The sequence below is a fragment of the Amblyomma mixtum genome, chromosome 1, assembly GCF_055824585.1.
Source record: "Amblyomma mixtum isolate Tamu chromosome 1, ASM5582458v1, whole genome shotgun sequence".
Taxonomy (NCBI): domain Eukaryota; kingdom Metazoa; phylum Arthropoda; class Arachnida; order Ixodida; family Ixodidae; genus Amblyomma; species Amblyomma mixtum.
Genome location: NC_143012.1, coordinates 23,669,858 through 23,691,523, shown reverse-complemented (window position 1 = coordinate 23,691,523; position 21,666 = coordinate 23,669,858). Strand labels below are relative to the sequence as shown.

The 21,666-nt window shown below is 45.0% G+C and overlaps 1 protein-coding gene across 2 annotated transcripts in view; it reads left to right on the top strand.

Moving 5' to 3' along the window:
* Nucleotides 1–20,383, top strand: part of LOC149365747 (uncharacterized) — a 35,866-nt gene extending 15,483 nt beyond the window's left edge. The window contains exons 6-14 of one of the 2 annotated variants that reach the window (XM_089545704.1): nt 693–1,335; nt 3,968–4,229; nt 5,366–5,619; nt 6,564–6,839; nt 11,876–11,984; nt 16,298–16,542; nt 17,410–17,509; nt 18,276–18,330; nt 20,160–20,383. In XM_089545704.1, the coding sequence (XP_089401830.1) occupies nt 693–1,335; nt 3,968–4,229; nt 5,366–5,619; nt 6,564–6,839; nt 11,876–11,984; nt 16,298–16,542; nt 17,410–17,509; nt 18,276–18,330; nt 20,160–20,163 (1,948 nt within the window). In that variant the 3' untranslated portion in view covers nt 20,164–20,383. Of the gene's footprint in view, nt 1–692; nt 1,336–3,967; nt 4,230–5,365; nt 5,620–6,563; nt 6,840–11,875; nt 11,985–16,297; nt 16,543–17,409; nt 17,510–18,275; nt 18,472–20,159 lie in introns of those variants that run through there. The other variant, XM_089545695.1, reaches the window with a different exon arrangement.
* Nucleotides 20,384–21,666: the final 1,283 nt, after the last annotated feature.

Genomic DNA, 21,666 nt, shown 5'->3' with positions numbered 1-21,666 from the left:
ACAGAACTAAGTGACGTGAAACATGACATTCACGACGTAACGCAGACTCCGTGATTTCTGGCGGCCAGCAGTGCAGCCCAGCAGCAGCCGAAAAGAAAGCTACCGCCGGCCGCACGTTGAAGGCATCTATCGGCTATTCCGGCCGTCGCTTCGTTTACATTTGCACCGGCGTTTTGCCAGCGTTACAATGGATCCCATTCTCGAAGTGGTCAACGAAGTTCTCGCAAATAGACGCCTTTAGCATACCGTGTACCTTGTTACCGTTAGCGGAATACCGGGAGCCCCCATACCGCTGAGAGCAAGCGCTGATTGGTCCCGGCGCTGCAGGAGCGCGCGTAGCTATCGGTTACGTGGCGCCATCTGGCGACGTCAAGGAGATTTGCACATGCATTTGCTGCGCCTCAGTGATTCGTAGCTTCTCGTGTCCTAGTGTTGCTAGAACTATTGGTTCTAGCAACACTGTTTTGTCATATGACGCCATGAAGCTTGTACTTGCGAGTTTGGCCTGTGGCGGCGATACCTGTATTTTGGTTCTTGCTCTTTTCTATGTTACAGGAGCTTTGTTGTCAGTATGAATGGTGTTCTTGTAATCAGGAGCTGGTATTCTGTCGATGCAAGTCAACTTCAATTTCTCCTCAGTGTCCCTTTAAAACGTGGGAGCTCACAGCTTTCTCTCCCTTGATCTTGTCCAGCACCGCAACCGACAAAAGCACCACTGCTGACAAGTCGGTCCAGTCTGTGCGTTCGCCACCAAATTTCGACCCGAGCCTGTTGAGCGGTGACGGAGGTGCTGCATCAAGGGAAGCCAGCAGAGGAGAGGAAGGGGAGCGAAGCTGGCGGGATTGGGCGCCACAGCCATTGCCTGGTACACCAGTTTCTGGCATGGGGACTAGGCACGTGGTTTCTGTCAGGCCTGTTCCCGCTGAGCGCAGCTCTCTTGTGTCCGTGTCTGCTGGAGCCGGATCTGCTGGGCTTGCTTTAGCTGGACCTGTCCCCATTGGTGATGCACCTAATGGACTTGGCTTTGCTGGATCGGCTTCTGCTGGAATTGTCTCTCATGGGCTTGGCTTGGATGGATCTGTCCCTGCTGCAGCGGGCTCTGTCGGTTTTTGCTTTTCTAGACCCGTCCCTGCTGCAGACGTCTCTGCAGGGCGTGGCTTTGCTGGACCTGCCCCCGCTGGGGCTTTCTCTAACGGACCTGGCTTTGCTGGATCTGTCCCTGCTGCAGCTGGCTTTGCTGGACCTTTCCCTGTAGGACCTGGCCTTGCTGGACTTGGACCCGGTGGAGCTTCCGCTCATGGGCCCAGCTCTGCTCCCGCCAAGGTCAATTTTGAGGTCCGTATTTATGCGCTGCGTTGCCCCTTCAGCAACAGAGTAAAGGCACAGAAACAAGATGACATAAGGATGTCATAAGAGCCCATTGGCATAAGGTACTTTGCTCTATAGAAGGTGTGATCAAAGACCCATCAAAGCTGAGCACTGGGCCAGGAGATAGCTTGTACTAATAGGAAAATCGGAGGGCACTGGGCAACAGGCGGACAGGATCCAAATCACTACAATAAGGTCTGTGGTAATGGGTCCCGGAACCATGTAGATAATGGGCACTGAAACTAAGAAGACACCAAGTGAAGTGGTAGCGGCATTAGGCACATTATTTTTTCAAGTAATGGAGGTTGGCATCAGCTGGCTGGCTCATTACGAATGATTGAAGTGCACAAAAAAGTTTTTTTGCCACATGCATGGCACATGGTGATGTGTGTGGCTAATGAAAGTTCTTTGTAGTAGCTTGAAGTGGACGTGTCTTTGTGTGTGCACATTGGATTGCATCATCCCATTCTGTGCACTCTGTCTGAAATGCTGCTGGGCATGGCATCCAGCCAAGCAAAGCATGCGGCCCGTTTGTAGGATTGTGCTTTGCAGAGATTGGCAGCATGCACAGAGGGAGCACATTCCTGTAAGCTGAGCAGCAGACTTGGTGTTTGTGTCTGATACCATACGTCTAACAAGATGGCTCGCCATTGCATCCTTAGTGCCCATTTCATGGCCGCATTTTATCTTTTATGCAAAGCATACTAGCCGCACAACCGAGCTCTTCCTTGCTGCGCCGCGCGCGGCCGCGTAGCTACCACTTGACCTACATTAGCGCACCACGTGATATGACATCACAACAGCTGTGAAAGCTGCGGCTCAACTCGTGCGCTCGCTTGCGGACGCGCAGCCTCCACCAGCAGTATGCTTCGCATCCTAGGCTTAACCATAAGCTAAGCCAGGCCATTTTTTTTTTTACCTCTTCCACGCTGCTCTCCTTCTGTCTTTATCTCCCAAATTCCCCTCCCTACGCAGAGTAGCATGCCAGCGATATTGAAACGCCGACTAAATTCTCTGTATTTCATTAACGAGTCTCTCTCTCTCTCTCTCTGTCTGTTGAGCTTTCGTCGGCGCTACTGCTGTTTCTGGAAAAAATTTCATTGTGTATTTTATTTTCTACAAGGCACTAAATGCCAAACGACTATGCCTGCTATCTGCTGGTTTCAAAGATGACCTACCCTGTATTTTGCATCACCTTATTGTCCTGTAATGAATGGTGTGAAGATGCGCTTGACAGAAAATTGTAGTATCTGATGTGAGTCTTTGCTGCTTTTGGCCTGCTGTTTAACATGTACTTATGTGCTACCTTTGTGTAACCTGTTGAGAAAACATATCTTTTAAACATATATTGCCTGCAACAGTGTTAGGGCCCGGTTGATGTTCTATGCATTGTTTTTGAGTACAGCTTTTCACTGCAAGTCACTTATATTTTTTTTATGCAAGGCCACTAAACAGTTTATAGGAAAGAGCAAATTGCAACTAACAAAATATGTACAGTTATAATGCCGAGAAGTGCTTTCAACCAGGCAAGTTGGTTCTCAATTAATATATCAACACAGACAGGAAGAACCAGAGAGTTAATTTTTATTGACAAAAGTAATTGAGTGAAGTTGTCCTCGCTCAGTGTTCCTTTAAAATTGACAACAAACTTTCGAGATATGGGCCTAGAGCAGCTACAACGATCATGATTTTCATAGAAACAGTTCGTGCAGCTACAATCGCTCCAGAAAAGGTTGCACACCACCGGTGATAAGAAAAAGAACATAACCAAAGAACAAGGGAAACTAACTTTTGCTACTATTTTGCAGCTATACCGCCACAGTGGCTTAGTGGTTATGGAGCTCGGTTGCTGACCCAAAAGACGGAGGCTCAATCCCTGCCGCGGCGGTCGAATTTTGATGGAGGCGAAATTCTAGAGGTCCATGTGCTGTACGATGTCGATGCACGTTAAAGAACCTCGGGTGGTCCGGAGCCCTTCACTACGGTGTCTTTCATAGCCTGAGTCCCTTGGGGACATTAAACCCACCAGTTTTGCAACTATGTTCAGGGAAGGGTGTTGCAATGGACAACACATAATGAAGGGTGCAGACCGGACAAATATCATGCTGTTTTTCTTTCTTTGAAAGCTTGGTTTGTGTCTTTGCTGTTTAACAGCGAGGGCTGTAATAGCTTTGTATGAGCCATTTAGTAGATGCAATTTAGGGGCAGGGTGTAACACACGCAGCAGGGATAGGTACCTCAAAGCACAACTGAGGTGTCCACTGACCCAGAGAGCCAGTTATGCACCTCTCCTTTCCTCAAAACCAAGGAAGGGTTTGGACTGCAAATAAGACAACACTGGGAACTAGACTGCTTCGTGCAAGCAGGCCCTGGAATTTGTGAAATGTGCCGGGAACACAAACCAAACCAAAGACCACAAGTGGAAGGCCGAGTGTGCACTTGAGCGTACAGACGCCAAAACGGGCCTGTGAGACGCCCAACCACACAGTTGCCTGTGAAACATCAACATGGGCCGCTAACGCCAACCAGATTTCACTAAACAATGCGCTAAACCGGTAAGCTTAGGTGTAATAATTTTCTTACCATTTTTTGCTTGCAGCTGTCCAGTTCTCAGAAGGCAGGTGGCAACAGTTTCCGTGCACCCAGTTCACGCACAACCGATTCCCGTGCAACCAGTGGCCATGTTGGCAAGGTGTTTGCCACGACCATGACCGTGGTGTCGGGCGAACCCGGCTACCTGGCGACGGTCACCTCCCAGATGGAAAGCAGCGGCAGCACACTCTCCAGCCGGCAGACAGAGCAAAGCACCATCGAGCCCATCTTTACAGTTCAGCACCCCCAGAAGCCTGTCCTCAAGAGGTGTAAGGCTGCATGACTTGCATGTTTCTGCATGGTGGCTTTCGCTTTCTCGTACCTTTGTTGTAACCAGTTCATAATTTTCATGACTGTGCCTGTAAGGTGTGGGACCGGAGTAGTGGGTTAGGTAACAGGAAACTACGGTTTGTGCAGTCAAACAGATTTGGATAGGTTTTGGGGAGGTGATTTGCTGCAGCTAACTAGCTCCCACCTCTCGCTTTGACACGTATGTAGAGTGGCTGAGATTGTTCACGTCATGTTAGGCAATGTGTAATTTCGAGACGCTGCCTTAAAGCAGTACCCAGATAATCTGCAATTTGTCTACAAATTCTAGATTTCTATAGCATAGAGTAGCAGTTCTCAAGCTGGGTGCAATAGAAATCTCCTGTTTCTTTGAGTTCTTTCTGGGTTCTCAGAGCAACTAAATTTGTGCGGGCCTTAATCCTCAACCTTTCCTTTGCTCGCATTATTTTGGGACCAGTCTTATTGGAGTCACTTGCAGCAATCTGTTTTTCTATGGCACCAGTAATAAACTGAATTTGGCATTTTATTGAGGGTCCATGCATCTGCATGATCTTTTTTGCATGTACATTAGGCTAGGAAGGACAGAGGCCGAGACAATTAGGGTGCCTCAGCGCTTTTTGTAAGCTGCTGAGGGTTCCTCAAGCCTGAGAAAGCTCCAGCGGTTACCACGCCTGTGTGATACGACATTCTGTGGGAGCTGTTTGCAGCGGTCAATTCGCCATTTGCCGCGCTACACAATGAGCTGTATGCATTGTCGCTTAATAAAACCCGAAAACGTAAAGGCCCTCCCTAGCTACACTGTGCCATCCTCTCTGCTCAGAAGCGCAAACAGAGAAAATGCTCCTTCTCGCCAATGCACAGGCAGGGCATTACAGATCAGTGATGCAGTGCTTGGTGCAGGGCCACTCCCCAGCCTCCTCTCTTCTGCATCGCACTCCTTTGTGTGCGGCCAAAGCCACACAACCGTGGAGCATGCCTTTAACAGCTGTCACAGTCAAATATTGAGGGCCTGTAACAAGAAATAAAAGTTCTGTTACTGATGACTTCTGTAGTGTTATGGAAATTTCAAGCTGTCACTCTGCCAGCAAGCTGTGTTTTCTCCGACACTGTGCTGCAGTGGAGGAAAGCCAGGTGGAACAGGAGTCGGGCTTCTTCTCAAGGCTGACAGAGCGCACGGGACGGCGGCGAAGCACCAGCACACCCATAGACATGTCGCCGCCACTGCTGCCTCAGCAGTCGCACACCTTCACTCGCTACCTGGCCGCCGCACCCGAGACGTGTGGAGTGTGCGGCAACCGGATCGGCTTCTACAAGGCATCCCTCTGGTGCGGCACCTGCCATCTGACCTGCCACCCCGAGTGCGAGAAGGCGGTGAGTCGTCGTAATCACCATCATCAGTCACAGGGTCGAGTCCTCTGGAAAGCAAAGGCAGTTGAAGTCGCCGCTGTTTGTTGTCCAGTTCATCTAAACAAAGGCACAGCTCACTTCGCCTATGTCTCTGCTCGCTGCGGTTTCCATTCAGCCTTGCTCTGCACCTGTGTTGCTTACTGGGTCCGAAGAATCTTCCCAGCCTCATTATTCCACCTGCACCTCTTAACACTTTTAACTGCAATTCCCATCTGTCAGGAGTTCTGCATAAAAATATTGCCTGGTCAATGCAAGTTGTTTAGCACATCTTTAGCGCATCTTTAGCGCAAAAGGATGAGAATGACAGAAAGACAGCGGACACGGGTGCCACTCGCAACTGTTCAATCAGAGGCCTCCCAACGAATCATTTAATGGGAGTGGTCATCCTCACCTTGTGTGCTAAAAAACTTAATATATATTAACTGCTCGTTACCAACTAGCCAAACAGTTAATGCTTTTGACAGGGTGAATGTCGGTTGTAACAGGGCCTAGAAACAAGTTTGGGAAACAGTAGCACTACTCGAACATAGACACAAACACGTACCTTTTGTAAGAGCAAAATGTACGTGTTTACACAGTACAGGACAATGTTCATGTGAGTACTTGGTGAACAAACTGTGAGGCATGGATAGCAGTTAGTAGGTGTGCATTGTTTTTTTTTTTCCCCCAATGCATCACATTTATAGTGTTAATGTTAACTGTGCTATTGTTGCTTCCCCCCCCCCTTCTTCTTCTTCTTTCATCTAATACCCTCCTAATGAGGGCCTTTCGGGGTAATCTGAATAAACAAGTGAGAGGACTGACCAAAAGCCTGGAGAAAGCATGTTCATGTAAGAACTACGGACTTTACAACAGATATGCTTGTGCTAAGTGGTATGGAGATGTACCACACATATGCTGTCTTGCAGGCTCCCGTACTGTGCAAACCGGGGATGCCGCACAAGCAGGCCAGAGTGGTTGGTGAGGGCAGTGCAGTGGGAGGGAGCGGCAAGGGTGGCACTGCCCTGTCGGACTACGCACCCAGCAAGCCACCCCTGTTGCCTCCCATGGTGGTGCACTGCATCCGAGAGGTGGAGCGGAGGTGTGCCATGGAGAGAGGGCCACTCTACGGATCGACGGTGGCGGCCGAGGAGGTGGACTCTCTCCTCGGACAGTTGCTCAGTGGGCAAAGCTTGCCTGCCTTGGTGAGTCTATAACCGCTTTCCTTGAGATCGTTTTGCTGCTGGACTGATTCATTTCCGAGTTCCTTTACAATTGTGAAACAGCAAAAACATTGACGTCATTGCTGCCACTGCCTGCCAGTATTGATTGATTGATTCATTCATTCATCCAACCATCCATCTACATTGGTCACTGGCAGAATCTGTCCCATCAAGCACCTTGCCATTTATATGTATTTTTCATTCATTCAGTCTCACTCACTCATTCAGATACTCGGGTCAGTAAAAAAAATAATGATGTTCTAAAGCTCTATAAGCATTGGAACAAACAGTGGAAACAGGCACAATGTGTCAGCACAGTGAGAAAAAAAGCAATGAAACACAACAAAGTGGTAAATGTTTCTGGCGATTACATGCGTGGTAGTATGGATAATGAGCACTAGCTGTGGAGACAGTCATGCTACAGCCCCGTTTATTCATTGTCATTTACCACACATTCATTCCCAGAGGTGGTAATCACAGCCGTATGATCCAAGAAGTGGTTTGCCTGCTCCGGACTTTGTCCTGGTTTCTCGTTCTTGGCGCATCCGAATTCGGCAAAAGTCAGCGATCAGGAATAGCAGGGTAAAACAGCTATGATAAGTAGGGGCAGCTGGGATAAGTAGGAGAAATGAAGCTAGGAAAATAGGAACTGAATAGGGTTGTAATCAAGGAATAGCTTAGGTAAATATGAGTGGGAAAGTGAAAAGAGACCTCCAAGCAAATTCGGCGAAAGCCAGCGAGCAGAAATAGCAGGGAAACAGCTATGACAAGTAGGGGCAGCTGGGATAAGTTGGGAAAATAGGAACTGAATAGGGATGGAATCTAGGAATACCTAGGTGACTATGAGTAGGAAAGAGAAATGAGACTTCCAAGCAAATTCGGCGAAAGCCAGCGAGTGGGAATAGCAGGGAAACTGCTATGATAAGTAGGGGCAGCAGGGATAAGTTGGAAAAATAGGAACTGAATAGGGATGGAATCTAGGAACAGCCTAGGTGACTATAAGTAGGAAAGAGAAATGAGACTTCCAAGCAAATTCGGCGAAAGCCAGCGAGTGGGAATAGCAGGGAAACTGCTATGATAAGTAGGGGCAGCAGGGATAAGTTGGGAAAATAGGAACTGAATAGGGATGGAATCTAGGAATAGCCTAGGTGTCTATGAGTAGGAAAGAGAAATGAGACTTCCAAGCAAATTCGGCGAAAGCCAGCGAGTGGGAATAGCAGGGAAACTGCTATGATAAGTAGGGGCAGCAGGGATAAGTTGGGAAAATAGGAACTGAATAGGGACAGAATCTAGGAATAGCCTAGGTAACTATGAGTGGGAAAGAGAAATGAGACCTCCAAGCAAATTCAGCGAAAGCCAGCGAGCGGGAATAGCAGGGAAACTGCTATGATAAGTAGGGGCAGCTGGGTGGGATAAGTTGGGAAAATAGGAACTGAATAGGGACAGAATCTAGGAATAGCCTAGGTAACTATGAGTGGGAAAGAGAAATGAGGCCTCCAAGCAAATTCAGCGAAAGCCAGCGAGTGGGAATAGCAGGGAAACTGCTATGATAAGTAGGGGCAGCTGGGATAAGTTGGGAAAATAGGAACTGAATAGGGATGGAATCTAGGAATAGCCTAGGTGACTATGAGTAGGAAAGAGAAATGAGACTTCCAAGCAAATTCGGCGAAAGCCAGCGAGTGGGAATAGCAGGGAAACTGCTATGATAAGTAGGGGCAGCAGGGATAAGTTGGGAAAATAGGAACTGAATAGGGATGGAATCTAGGAATAGCCTAGGTGACTATGAGTAGGAAAGAGAAATGAGACTTCCAAGCAAATTCGGCGAAAGCCAGCGAGTGGGAATAGCAGGGAAACTGCTATGATAAGTAGGGGCAGCAGGGATAAGTTGGGAAAATAGGAACTGAATAGGGATGGAATCTAGGAATAGCCTAGGTGACTATGAGTAGGAAAGAGAAATGAGACTTCCAATCAAATTCGGCGAAAGCCAGCGAGTGGGAATAGCAGGGAAACTGCTATGATAAGTAGGGGCAGCAGGGATAAGTTGGGAAAATAGGAACTGAATAGGGACGGAATCTAGGAATAGCCTAGGTAACTATGAGTGGGAAAGAGAAATGAGACCTCCAAGCAAATTCAGCAAAAGCCAGCGAGCGGGAATAGCAGGGAAACTGCTATGATAAGTAGGGGCAGCTGGGTGGGATAAGTTGGGAAAATAGGGACAGAATCTAGGAATAGCCTAGGTAACTATGAGTGGGAAAGAGAAATGAGGCCTCCAAGCAAATGCAGCGAAAGCCAGCGAGTGGGAATAGCAGGGAAACTGCTATGATAAGTAGGGGCAGCTGGGATAAGTTGGAAAAATAGGAACTGAATAGGGATGGAATCTAGGGACAGCCTAGGTGACTATGAGTGGGAAAGAGAAATGAGGCCTCCAAGCAAATTCAGCGAAAGCCAGCGAGTGGGAATAGCAGGGAAACTGCTATGATAAGTAGGGGCAGCTGGGATAAGTTGGAAAAATAGGAACTGAATAGGGATGGAATCTAGGGACAGCCTAGGTGACTATGAGTAGGAAAGAGAAATGAGACTTCCAAGCAAATTCGGCGAAAGCCAGCGAGTGGGAATAGCAGGGAAACTGCTATGATAAGTAGGGGCAGCAGGGATAAGTTGGGAAAATAGGAACTGAATAGGGATGGAATCTAGGAATAGCCTAGGTGACTATGAGTAGGAAAGAGAAATGAGACTTCCAAGCAAATTCGGCGAAAGCCAGCGAGTGGGAATAGCAGGGAAACTGCTATGGTAAGTGGGGAAGCAGGGATAAGTTGGGAAAATAGGAACTGAATAGGGATGGAATCTAGGAATAGCCTAGGTAACTATGAGTAGGAAAGAGAAATGAGACCTCCAAGCAAATTCAGCGAAAGCCAGCGAGCGGGAATAGCAGGGAAACTGCTATGATAAGTAGGGGCAGCTGGGTGGGATAAGTTGGGAAAATAGGAACTGAATAGGGACAGAATCTAGGAATAGCCTAGGTAACTATGAGTGGGAAAGAGAAATGAGGCCTCCAAGCAAATTCAGCGAAAGCCAGCGAGCGGGAATAGCAGGGAAACTGCTATGATAAGTAGGGGCAGCTGGGTGGGACAAGTTGGGAAAATAGGAACTGAATAGGGATTAAATTGAGGAATAGCCTAGGTAACTATGAGTGGGAATGGGAAATGAGGCCTCCAAGCAAATTCAGCGAAAGCCAGCGAGCGGGAATAGCAGGGAAGAAACTGCTATGATAAGTAGGGGCAGCAGGGATAAGTTGGGAAAATGAGAACTGAATAGGGATGGAATCTAGGAATAGCCTAGGTAACTGAGCGAGAAAGAGAAATGAGACCTCCAAGCAAATTCAGCGAAAGCCAGCGAGCTAGCAGGGAAACTGCTATGATAAGTAGGGGCAGCTGGGATAAATTGGGAAAATAGGAACTGACTAGGGATGGAATCAAGGAATAGCTAGCCTAGGTAATTATGATGGGGAAAGAGAAATGAGACCTCCAAACAAATTACAAGGATTGTAGGGAAATCAAAGTACAAAAAAAAATTAACTTTTTGAGTGCTGTCAAGTTCGGTTGACCTCGAGGAAATTCAGGCAAAGAGTGATTGGAGTAGATTGAATTGGATTGGATTGTGTATCAAAACTAAGCATTACGGGCTGTTTGCTGCTTGTTCAGTGGGGCCTCCTCACAAGGCTTTACCGCATTTTTGGCAGTTTTTTTTTTTGGTTTGGGAGGCGGCGGGGGGGCATTTGATAACTAATCCTTCAAACAATTCGGGCGTCTATCTATTGCTTGAAGTGCGAATTACTGAGGTTTTACTACCCATCATGTTGTTTTAGCTGCCGTTCTTGTGTAAATTCATAGATTTCATTTTGTTACTCATTTTGCATGGCCACATTACTGGTTGCATACTGATAAGGTGTCTATAATCAAGCCGTACACATTTATGTGCAGCCTTTTTTTTTATGGTGCAGAGTCGGTCTGTGTTTATTAGATTTCAGTTGCAAGAACCATGCAATTTAAAAAAGACAAGGGCAGTGCTGTCTGACTAAACACCTTTCTCTCTAGATTATTTTTCCTTCTGAACAGATATTCAAAGGAGTTTATTTCTTCCATTTGTTATTAAAAAATTTAATTATTTTCACACCCCTAATTTTTAGTGAAAAGGCTGCTGTGATGTGTCATTTGGGGGATTCTGTCTATTTCGGAGGTACAATTTGACAAAAAGGAAATTTTTATGGGGGTTTATTTATTTATTTATTTCCTCAAAGGTCTCGGTTGAGCCATTACATGAGGGGGTGGACGGTATCTAGCAAACAATGGTAAAAAATGTTAAGATGAAAAGTTGGCGATGCTCCGCTTGAATTCAAGTCGGTTGATGATAATGGCAACTTCGGTGGGCAGGTCATTCCAGTCTTGTGCAGTACACTGAAAAAATGACTGCTGAAATGTCACAGTATGGGCTTGTAGGGGATACACTGCGTTACTGTGGCTGAAGGCGATGCGGTGGGCTCTTTTTATGTAGGGGTTATCAAGAGGCAAAGAATGGAAAAATTTATGAAAAAGGTTAAGACGTGCTATCTTACGGTGTGAGTCTAGGGGGGGGGGGGGGGGCAAGTTGATTCGAGCTTTTAGTGCTGAGATGCTTGAGTGGTAGGAATAATTAGATAGAATGAATCGTGTTGCGCGGTTCTGAACCAATTCGAGGGCGTTAGTAAGATTATTGTGGTGCGGATCAAAAATAGTTTAGCATACTCAAGCTTGGGTCGCACAAAAGTTTGAAAAGCAAGCTCTTTGAAAAGCAAGCAAAGGGAATTTTAAGAACCAGTACTGCCGCACATTTTCCAAATTGACGGACTTTTATGTTCCTGCAGAGAAGCAGGGCCTGAAATGTGGAATTTAGGGTCTAATTGTGGGAATTGCATGTTGCAACATGGAACGCCACTGAATGGGAGGTCACTGACCCCCCTTTTCTTGTCTTTGCTCTTGTAGGGTGGTTACAGGTTGCCGGTGGTGTGTGGAGCTCTGGTGACATTCCTGGCTTCCGTTCGGGAACCGATTATCACCAAATCAGCATGGCCGTTACTTGCTATGGCCGCCGGTAGGATGAAAGCTCTTAGTTCTCTGTCTGCTTTGAAACTACAAGCAGCTATTCGTACCTGCATTTAAGACACCTGCAGAATCTGTTTCTATGGCAAAAAAATTTTGATTGTTAACTTCACTTGCACTTGCTTTCTTTACCTAAAAGAGGTGCTTAGTTACAAATGAGGACTGTGTTGACAGCTTGTCATTATTTCAGACCTTGTTTTTATTGTGATAACATGCCGGGCACTAGAAGACCTGATTGAAAGAGACAAAAAGTGACATTCAAGCCAGAGCAGCATGCCATTTTAAATGTAGAAGAGAATATTGAAAGCCTTAAGGGGGGATGTGGGGATCAGATCGCAAAAACCACGAAAAAAGTTGATTTTTGAAAAGTACACTTTTTGGCATCTCCAACACTGTTTCTATGTTGTACTGAAATATTTCACCCAAAAATAAACTTTAAGCGCTTCAAATAAATATATTTGTCGGCATCTACACATCGACAGTGCATGCTAGCTTAGAACTTTCAGGCTTGTTTTGAGCTTAATCCCTTGTTCGTGGAAAGCATAGCATTGCAATGTGTGCATGGATTTTTGCCCCGTTTGTTTTGTTGTGATCACTGAAATGTGGTCTGCGTCAAGACAGTCTCAGATTTATCATTTAGGCTCGCATGTTTTCATTACATGATAATTAGAGCATGATACATTCTAAACATAAAAGAAGGTGCATATTGTGTCCTTTATAAAAAAGAGCAGAGAAATTAAAAAAAAAATTAAGAGAGTCTTGATTTACACCACACTTCTTAGTAAATATCAAAAGCATTTACAGACCTGTAGCTTGTTTTTTTTGTCATGCTAGGCTTTCCACAAGCAAGCAACATGGGGAAAATATATAAACAATGATAAAAAGGAAACTACTAAAGCTGTCATTGTGAAACGTTATATCTGATTGTTTGATGCTGTTTTAAGCCAGTCTGCAAGATTTCATCACTCTAAGTCGAAAAACAGAAAAGTTGCCTTCGATCCCCTCATCCCCTCTTAATGAAGGAATCTTTGGATGCTCATTCCTTCCTTGAATTTGTCACTGCAGTTCTTAGGTTGAGCCGGGAACCTTTGTGCCCCTGCAATCCTCAATTGCAGCATATACTGCATTTTCTGGTATATGAGTGGCTGGTTTTTCTGAATTTTTTGGCAGTGCGACTTATAGCTAAATCCGGTTATAACGAGCAGCGTGGATCAATGCGATTTGTTCAGTATATGGAATGAATCAATATACCCGAACCAGCTTATGCCAAACTCCAGTACCAAATTCGTAATACACGAGGTTGTGAACAGTGGAGCGAAAACGCGCTGATTACAGAAAAACTGTGCCACTCACCATGAATAATCAACTCCAAAAATAATTGATTGGTTAGAGGTGTTCACCTATTTGCAGTAGGCAGTGATTTTTTTTTGCCTGAACACTGCATTTAGCTCCGTAAATGAGAATCGCATTTTCGACATGCGACGTCATTTCAACTAACTCCCATCCATTTCCCTGTATTCCCAAGCAGTATTGTCACGGCACATTGGTAGCAGAAAGGGCTTCATGAATGAAGTGTCGGCGAGGGTGATCATCTTCGGGTGGCGGCTCCTCGGTCTCTCAATGGCGTCAAACATCAGAAACAATTTCCAACTATAACGGCCTCGCTGTCATAACTAGGTCGTCATCAACTATTAAAAATTCCTCAAAAGAAACTGTCCGTTGTCTTCTGTAGGCAGCCAGAGTCGAGAGAGCGCAGGCAGCAGGACTCTCAAACGCAAACAAAGAGAACGTGAAAGACGAAGTATTGTAGCTTCCTTAGGCTGTATGACTGCCTTTTTCTCCTGAAACCAGGGTGGTAGGCCCAAAGATGCTCACACATACTTGATTATGTGGTAGGCGGCTGCCGAATAGGAGCGCTGCAAGGCGAGGCTGGCTGATGGCGTGGAGTTTAAAGGGCTGCTGCTGCTCCTTCAGCATTTCGCCTAAGGCCAGACAGCGTGGTTGCCCAGAGACTACCCGGAGCTGACAGATCAGCGCGTTGGCAGGCATTTGGTGACTGAGCAACAGCGCTCAGAATTCGATGTATCCAATGTGCAATTGATTATAAATATACATTTTACATTCATAGTGCTAGGAGAACATTTAAGTGTTCAATATAAAGGAAATATCACTCTATATAAAGTTCCGTTATATTTGGGTTTGACTATATATAACAGTACGACTTATAACAGCAGAACATGACCCGCCACCGCACATAGTCTTTTTGTATGTCCATTATTTACAGTCGAAAAGAAAATCGATGCGTAAAAGAGGACAAAAGATTAGAGCCGTTATTAAAATTTGATCTTAGATAAAATCTTGTAATCTCGCCTTGGCCAGACTGCATGCAGAGTGCATGCTTCGTGTCTCCGCCGCATCATCCAGCCGTGTTTTCAAAAGTTTTGATTTCAATGTCACTGGCATTTAGCCTTGCGCTCATCGTGCTTTGCTCTCTCCCAACATGACTTCGCCTACAAGACAAAAGAGCTACGATGCTGAATTCAAGTTGCGTTCCTTTGATTGCGGGCTGGAGAATGGGGACTGGACAGTAGGCAGACAGTGCGACATAAGGAAATAAAATGATCCAGTGCACTGGAGCAAAACTGTGAGAGTGCTCTGGGTGAAGAAGCCAACAAAAAAGGCAGACTGAGGAAAGCAGGCGTACTGGCCGGAGCCCAAGGATAATCTGCGCGCAGCAGCTGCTTCAAGCGTGCATTTCCATTGCACACTCTAATGGAGGGGTCATCAGCGCATTTTCCTAGTGCCTCAAGAAGTGGCGTCTTAAACACTGGTGCGACTTATACACTGGAAAAACATGCTTTCTAAAACAGTGGCTTAAGTGGGGACATGGGTCTTAGAGCATTTTTTTTATTTACAAACCAAATGCAATGAAACTGCACAGACTTATTCAGTTTTTTCTGCTGATTTCAAAAATGTGATTTGTTTAGTTCTAGACCAATTAGTTCCTGAGATATTAATATATATCATGCCATTGTCTGCTGAAACAATAGAAAAGAAATGGGCCACCAGAAATTTAATTTTAATGTGTGGGTAGATACTACAATGTGTGAGGAATGCAACACTGGAAGCAGTTTTCAGTTTTTTGTCCGTGTGGACAAATGGGCTTAGTAGTTAGTTTTCAAGTGAGTTAACCAGACATACAGTGCCAGAAAACACACGACACACATGAAACTAACTATAAGCCCATTTGTCCACATGGACAAAAAACTGAAAACTGCTTCCAGCGTTGCATTCCTCACACATTGTAGTATCTACCCACATATTAAAATTAAATTTCTGGTAGCCCATTTTTTTTCTGTTGTTTCAGCAGACAATGGCATGATATATATTAATATCTCAGGAACTAATTGGCCTAGAAATATACAAATTGCATATTTGAAATCAGCAGAAAAAACTGAATAAGGCTGTACAGTTTCATTGCATTTGGTCTGTAAATAAAAAAAATTTTCTAAGACCCATGTCCCCCCTTAAGCACTGGTGCGACTTATACACCGGAAAAATATGCTTTCTAAAACAATGGCTTAAGGGGGGACGAGGGTCTTAAAACTAACTTGTTTATTTATGGCTAGAATCTCGTGAAATTTTGCACACAGGTGCATTTTTCTCTTCTGATTCCAAATGTATAATCATAACTGAGCTGGTGGTCTTAAATCTTACTAAGTCTAGAATGTAATTAGGTAATTTCTTATGCAGATTTAATGAACTTTCTCATTGCATTTTGTTGCTTTTGTTTACATGAATCGATAGCCAGAGAGTTCCCATACCCGGTGACATTCTTTGTTTTTCTCTAAAGGCATGTCATCCTGATAAACTATGTTGAGAGTAAAAGGTCGCAGTATTTGACACTGCAACTCGTTAAGCTAATTGTAAATGGCCATTTATACATGGCCTAAACAAAAAAAGTAAGAATGTCATCGGGTATGAGAATTCGCTGGCTATCAATCATGTAATGAAAATCAATAAAATGCAATGAGAGCGTTCATTAAAGCTGCGTAAGAAATTACCTAATTACACTCTAAAATTTAAGATAACTTTTGATCTAAGACCACCAACTCAATTATGACTACATGTCTGGAATCAGAAGAGAAAAACACATCTGTGTGCAAAATTTCATGAGATTCTAGCCATAAATAAAAAGGTCAGTTTTAAGACCCTCGTCCCCCCTTAATAAAAATATAAGACTAGGATGTGACCAGTAGGTGAATGACTAGACGCCGTGATGAAACTTTATAACGGTGAATGCAGAGGAAACCAACGCTGAGAAGCGTCTGCCAAAGCTCTTGGACGCAACTGTTCAGTTGCCGGCTCTCAACCGTGCGACACTGTCGGCGCTGATGGCGCACCTGCACCGTGTGTCCGCCACGTCGCTCGGCAGGGATGGCCGATCCCTTGAGGAGCTGGCCACCGTGTTTGCTCCCCTGGTCGTGGGCTGGTCCGTGAGTGAGCCAAGTGCCGAAGTGCAGAAACGGGACAAGCCACGGCAGGAACTGGTGAGCAGATGTGCAGGAAGGTGACGAACCGGCAAAGTAGTTGCAGTAGGAGCTCATTAATTTGAAATCACCGAACTCAAACTCAGTCGAACTGACAGTCTGTTCGTACTGATGCTTTGGTCCTGTCCATTAATGTACTTTGTCAGGCTCCCCCCAATTCAAGCTCTGTGCGCCAGCGAAAAACTGCCAGTCTGTTTGTACTGATGCTTTGGTCCTGTCCATTAATGTACTTTGTCAGGCTCCCCCCAATTCAAGCTCTGTGCGCCAGCGAAAAACTGCCAGTCTGTTTGTACTGATGCTTTGGTCCTGTCCATTAATGTACTTTGTCAGGCTCCCTCTAATTCGAACTCTGTGCGCATAATTCAAACAAATTTTCGGTCTGCTTCCAGTTCAAGTTATCGAGAGTTGACTGTAGTGGGTCAACACATTGGCTCACAACTCGGCAAGTTCATCAGTTATTCTGTCTATAAATTGACGAATGTTTTACACAAACAGGATTAACAAGTCAGTCTGTGAATCAATTAATTAAAGAAATCAAGAATCTGTGGCCCCACCCCTTATGTAATACCGCTGAATAGGGGTCTTTAAGGAAAGTAAGCTGAACTGAACTGAAAGAACAAAATACAAAAGATGATCGAGGATGCTTATGCGTCGTCAGCCATCCTGATCATGATCCCTACTGATATGCAACATGTGGGAAAAATGCTGGCAACGACATTTTTTTCAGTTTCCATTCTCTTTCACACTGAGGTCTGTTTAAATCTCTGATTAACTCCATGTAGTTAACAATCAGCTAATCAATGATTGCACTGTAACATAGTGGCTCGCTGAAAACATTCTCTGTGTTCTCCCGTACTGCATTCACAGATAATGCACTGCCTTCTCAGCGTGCCTGAAGTGTACTGGACAGACAACACTGCAGCCATTGGCAACCAAGTGGAAAGACCAAACTACCAGCAGAGGCCAGGTTAGTGTCCATGCATAGTCTCAATTCCAGAACAAGTGCTTTTGAGAATACACTGGACTGGAATTCGAACACTTTGGCCGCGTCAACAGCCAGTTTAAAAAGGCTCTGCCTAATTTTAACTCTGTATAAGGCCAAAAAAAGTCCTGGTCTCCTTTGAGTTTGAGTTGAATTATTGAGTGTTCACTATGTTGCTATTTGCAGGCACCTAGCTTATCAAATGGTTTGGTTTATGGGAGGTTTTATGTCCCAAAGCTACTAGGGCTATGAGGGATGCCACAGTGAAGATCTCCGGAAATTTCAGCCACCTGGGGTTCTTCAACCTGCACTTACATCACACAGTACACGGACTAAGAACGAAAACCACGCAAAGGACGATACACAGGGAAGAAGTAGACAGGACGAGCGCGGCTTCTTCCTTGTGTATCGTCCTTTGCGTGGTTTTCGTTCTTAGTTCATGGATTACCAACTAGCCCCCCATCGTACACTCCTTCAATACAGTACACGGGCCTCTAAATTTTCGCTTCCTTCGAAATGTGACCGCCGCAGCCGGGATCGAACCCGCGTCTTTCGGGTCAGCAGCCGAGCGTCATAACCACTGAGCCACTGTGGCTTACCAAATGTACGAGACGTTTTGGAAAACAAGACATACATTCGCTGATATACACTGGGATACAGATCTAGCTGCCTAACTCGTTACTACTGCAGTGAAGTCAACACTTATGTTTCCATGCAGTGAGTACGTGTGTTCTCTCTGGTCTTGTTGCAGCAGTCGGTGACCGTCTTGTGGCTGGGCTGAAAGAGGGCATCAAGAATCTCTGTGGGTACGTCCACCGCTTACGATTGCTTAGGCCCATGTGCGAGTTTGCTGGCTGTCATAAATTGCAACGTGTCAATAGAGCTCCTGCATTCAGGGAAGGAGTGCACTCCGTTCTGTAAACTGGATGATTAGAAACTGCCTCAGAGTTTTTGGTTCATTCTTCCTCAGATATATCTTGAGGAAAAACAGAGCGCACCTCTAAGACACAGACAAAGAAAGGCAAGACGATACAGCTAAAGCTAGGTGAAGATTGTGTTAGCACACCCTCGATAGCGCTAACGAAACGTGAGTTAGATTATTTGAGCCAGGCATAGAGCAATTTTAATGTGTAGGATTCCAAAATTCGTCTTTTAGCCTTTTTTACCATTTGTACAAGGTTGTTTTCTGTCTTCTGCTTTTAACGTCCCTTTTGGTTCTTTTATCGGTGTTAAAAATTTTTTAATGGTCTTTTTGGCCTTTTAGTGCATTTTGTTCACTTGTTATCTCCTAGTGTTTTTTGTCTCTTGTACTGCCTGCTTGCGTCATCCTTTTAAGCGTGATCCGTTTAATCGCCCCTCCACTTGGCTCTTTCTCTTGTCTAGTTTTCATTTTTTGTTGCCTCCAAGGGTGACCCTTGCCCTCATGTTATTTTCAATTGCAGTTTGTTATCTTTCGGTCGCGTGCAAACACAGCAGATGTTACTCATGTCTTCCCGCCCACTTTTCGAACGTATATATATGTTGCTCCACAATAAAATAATCAGTTGAAGTCAGCGCTGTATCGTCTTGTCTTTCTTTGTCCGTGTCTTAGGGGTGCGCTCTGTTTTTCCTCAAGATGAACTACCAACTAGCCCGCTCTTCCACCCTTGCAAGCTCAGATATATGCAGGCAGGCAACCATAAGTAAATGCAAAGTACTAATTAAATTGGAAGGAGCATTCAAGCTCCGCCTTAAGCATATCACGCGACGGCATTAAGGAGTTAATAATGCCCATATATGCAGAGTTGGTCATTCTCAACTTTACATTCATAAGTCCCTGGGAGTGCTCACACTACTCCTTGTGCATGGGTGCTGTGGTTAAGGAATGCGCCACTGGCGATGGCAGGTGCTGCCATCATTGTCTTGTGCAACCCTAGTTGCTTTTCCTGAGCAACCTTTCGTAATCAGCTCCTAAGGCGAAAGCCTTTAGTGTCTCATACTCTTGGCCATGACTCCGTCCGTCCGTGAGTCATAACTAGTCATAAGTATAAGTGAGTCATAACTAGTCACAAGTCATGACTGGTTAGTCATCAACCAATTAGCCGACTAACCAGTCATTAACTGATTAATCATTAACCAATCACATCTAGTTAGTCATGGGTCATCAACTAAATAGTCATGACTAGCCAATCCAAGTCGCCCCATAGCCGCCACATATGTGCCTACAGCCGTGCAGCCAAAGTTGCGCGGAAAGGCTTTAGCCTCGCACGCTTTAGATCGTCAAAGTTCCCCCTGAATTGTTGTTTAAACTTACCTTCCACCTGCCAAGGTGGTTAGTTTGCTCACGATCCAGTGGACAGGTTGCGATGACCCCTCAAGGTCACGTGACCTGCCTAGGTTGCCCACCTTGGTTGCTTCTCTGGGGGTGGCTGCATGGGCCACCCTGTTTATTGAACACAATGCCAACAACGGTGACGCTATCACTAACTTTTAACACTATCGCATTAAATGTGAAAAAGCAAGAAAAGGGGAATCTGCCTTGTATTGCACTTCTTGTTAAACATTCATTTCAGCATATCAATTGAGGAAGCAGGCTTCCACTTGCTTGCTGTAATCTCATGAATATAGGTAATGTATTCTTTTTTTTTTCTTTTAGGTGATCAGTTTGACTGACCCTGTCGGAGCCTGGACTTAACGTACGGGAGCACCAAGTTTGGGAAAGTGCAACAAAAATCGTCACTGCCATGATTTTAATGTTTTTTATTTACTGACATTTAATTCTTATTTTTTGTTATTAAACGCAGCTTGTACAGTGTTCCAAATTTGAACCTGTACGGGCCAAAAGCTGTGATTCTCTAGTCAATAAAATATTTCAAGTTTTTAGTGGCTTCCTTTCTTTTTGCGTTGAAAATTAATGTTCATGACATCCTTGCCTTATGTGGAACAAAAAATGACGGTTGATTTGCGTAGTTAGGACAAATATTTAAATTCAGCTCCAGTGTTTGGATACAGTAGTGAACAAAAAGGGTATGCTATCTCATTTTTTCAATTTTAACTTTTTTTACCTCGCTAACATTTGCGCATGAGATTGGTGGGACGACAGTGTGAGACTTCTTACACAATACAACCAATGTTTGTCATCATACTAAGGGACACTTTGTTCCCACAGCAAATTTAGTATTAAGTACTAACTGCTTTCTGTGCTGCGTGAAGTTTTATTCCCCCTTTTGCAGCATGTTCTAGACTTTATGCTAAGTGCTGCAGGCTTTGTTGTCCTTCGGATGATGCACGATGCTTATACTGAATTAAACTGTAAAATATAGTAAAATATACTGAATTAAACTAATCTCTGTAGGCCGCCTTGGCCACTCCATGAGGTCCACCATCCTCCTCTTCATCCAATTTTTCACAAGCACAGAGGAATACTTCGGGACGTAATTCTATTGAAACACATTCAAATCTCGGATTCATGCACACCTATGCAAGCATAACCTTTTCAAAAGTGCCTTGATCAACCTCTTCACTCATGGTAGCCTTTGTCAAAAGTTTGGAGCCCAGGGGGTTTGCTTCTTAAGCACACGGTCTGATTCGTAATGCATCTCCAGCGCTCCAAATTTGCTGCAGGTAAGAAGATTTCCGGTCCTGTCTCCTCCAATGGGTGGGACTACCACAAATGTTGCAGGAGTCCCACTGCGAGGCTTAGAAGCAAACCCCCTGGGCTCTAAACTTTTGACAAAGACTGTACCTTGAATTCAGACAAGCAGACAAACTCCACAAGCAGAGAATCAGCCCCTCGCCATTACATTCCTGCCTCTGTGGTTTAACATGGAAATTTGATAACAAGGCCTATATAAACTGCATCTGGAGCAACGCATACTATCAATCTCGTCATTCCCGCACGACAAGAACTTCAATTCTTCTGATGGAATCGCTCTTTTTCATTCGTGACCTATCCACAATGGGTGTTCCTTTACCTACACCACCTTGGAAACCATATGTGTGCAAGGTGTGAGCAGAGCTCCTGTCGCTTAGTTCAGCTCATTACATGTGATGTTTTGCAGTTCATGCAGTTACTATACAGCTGATAACAGGGCCAAATCTTCGGAAATTTCAGTAAAAGTCAGTCGAGTTTTTCAGGCTCGTGCCAACAATGTCTTTCTCGA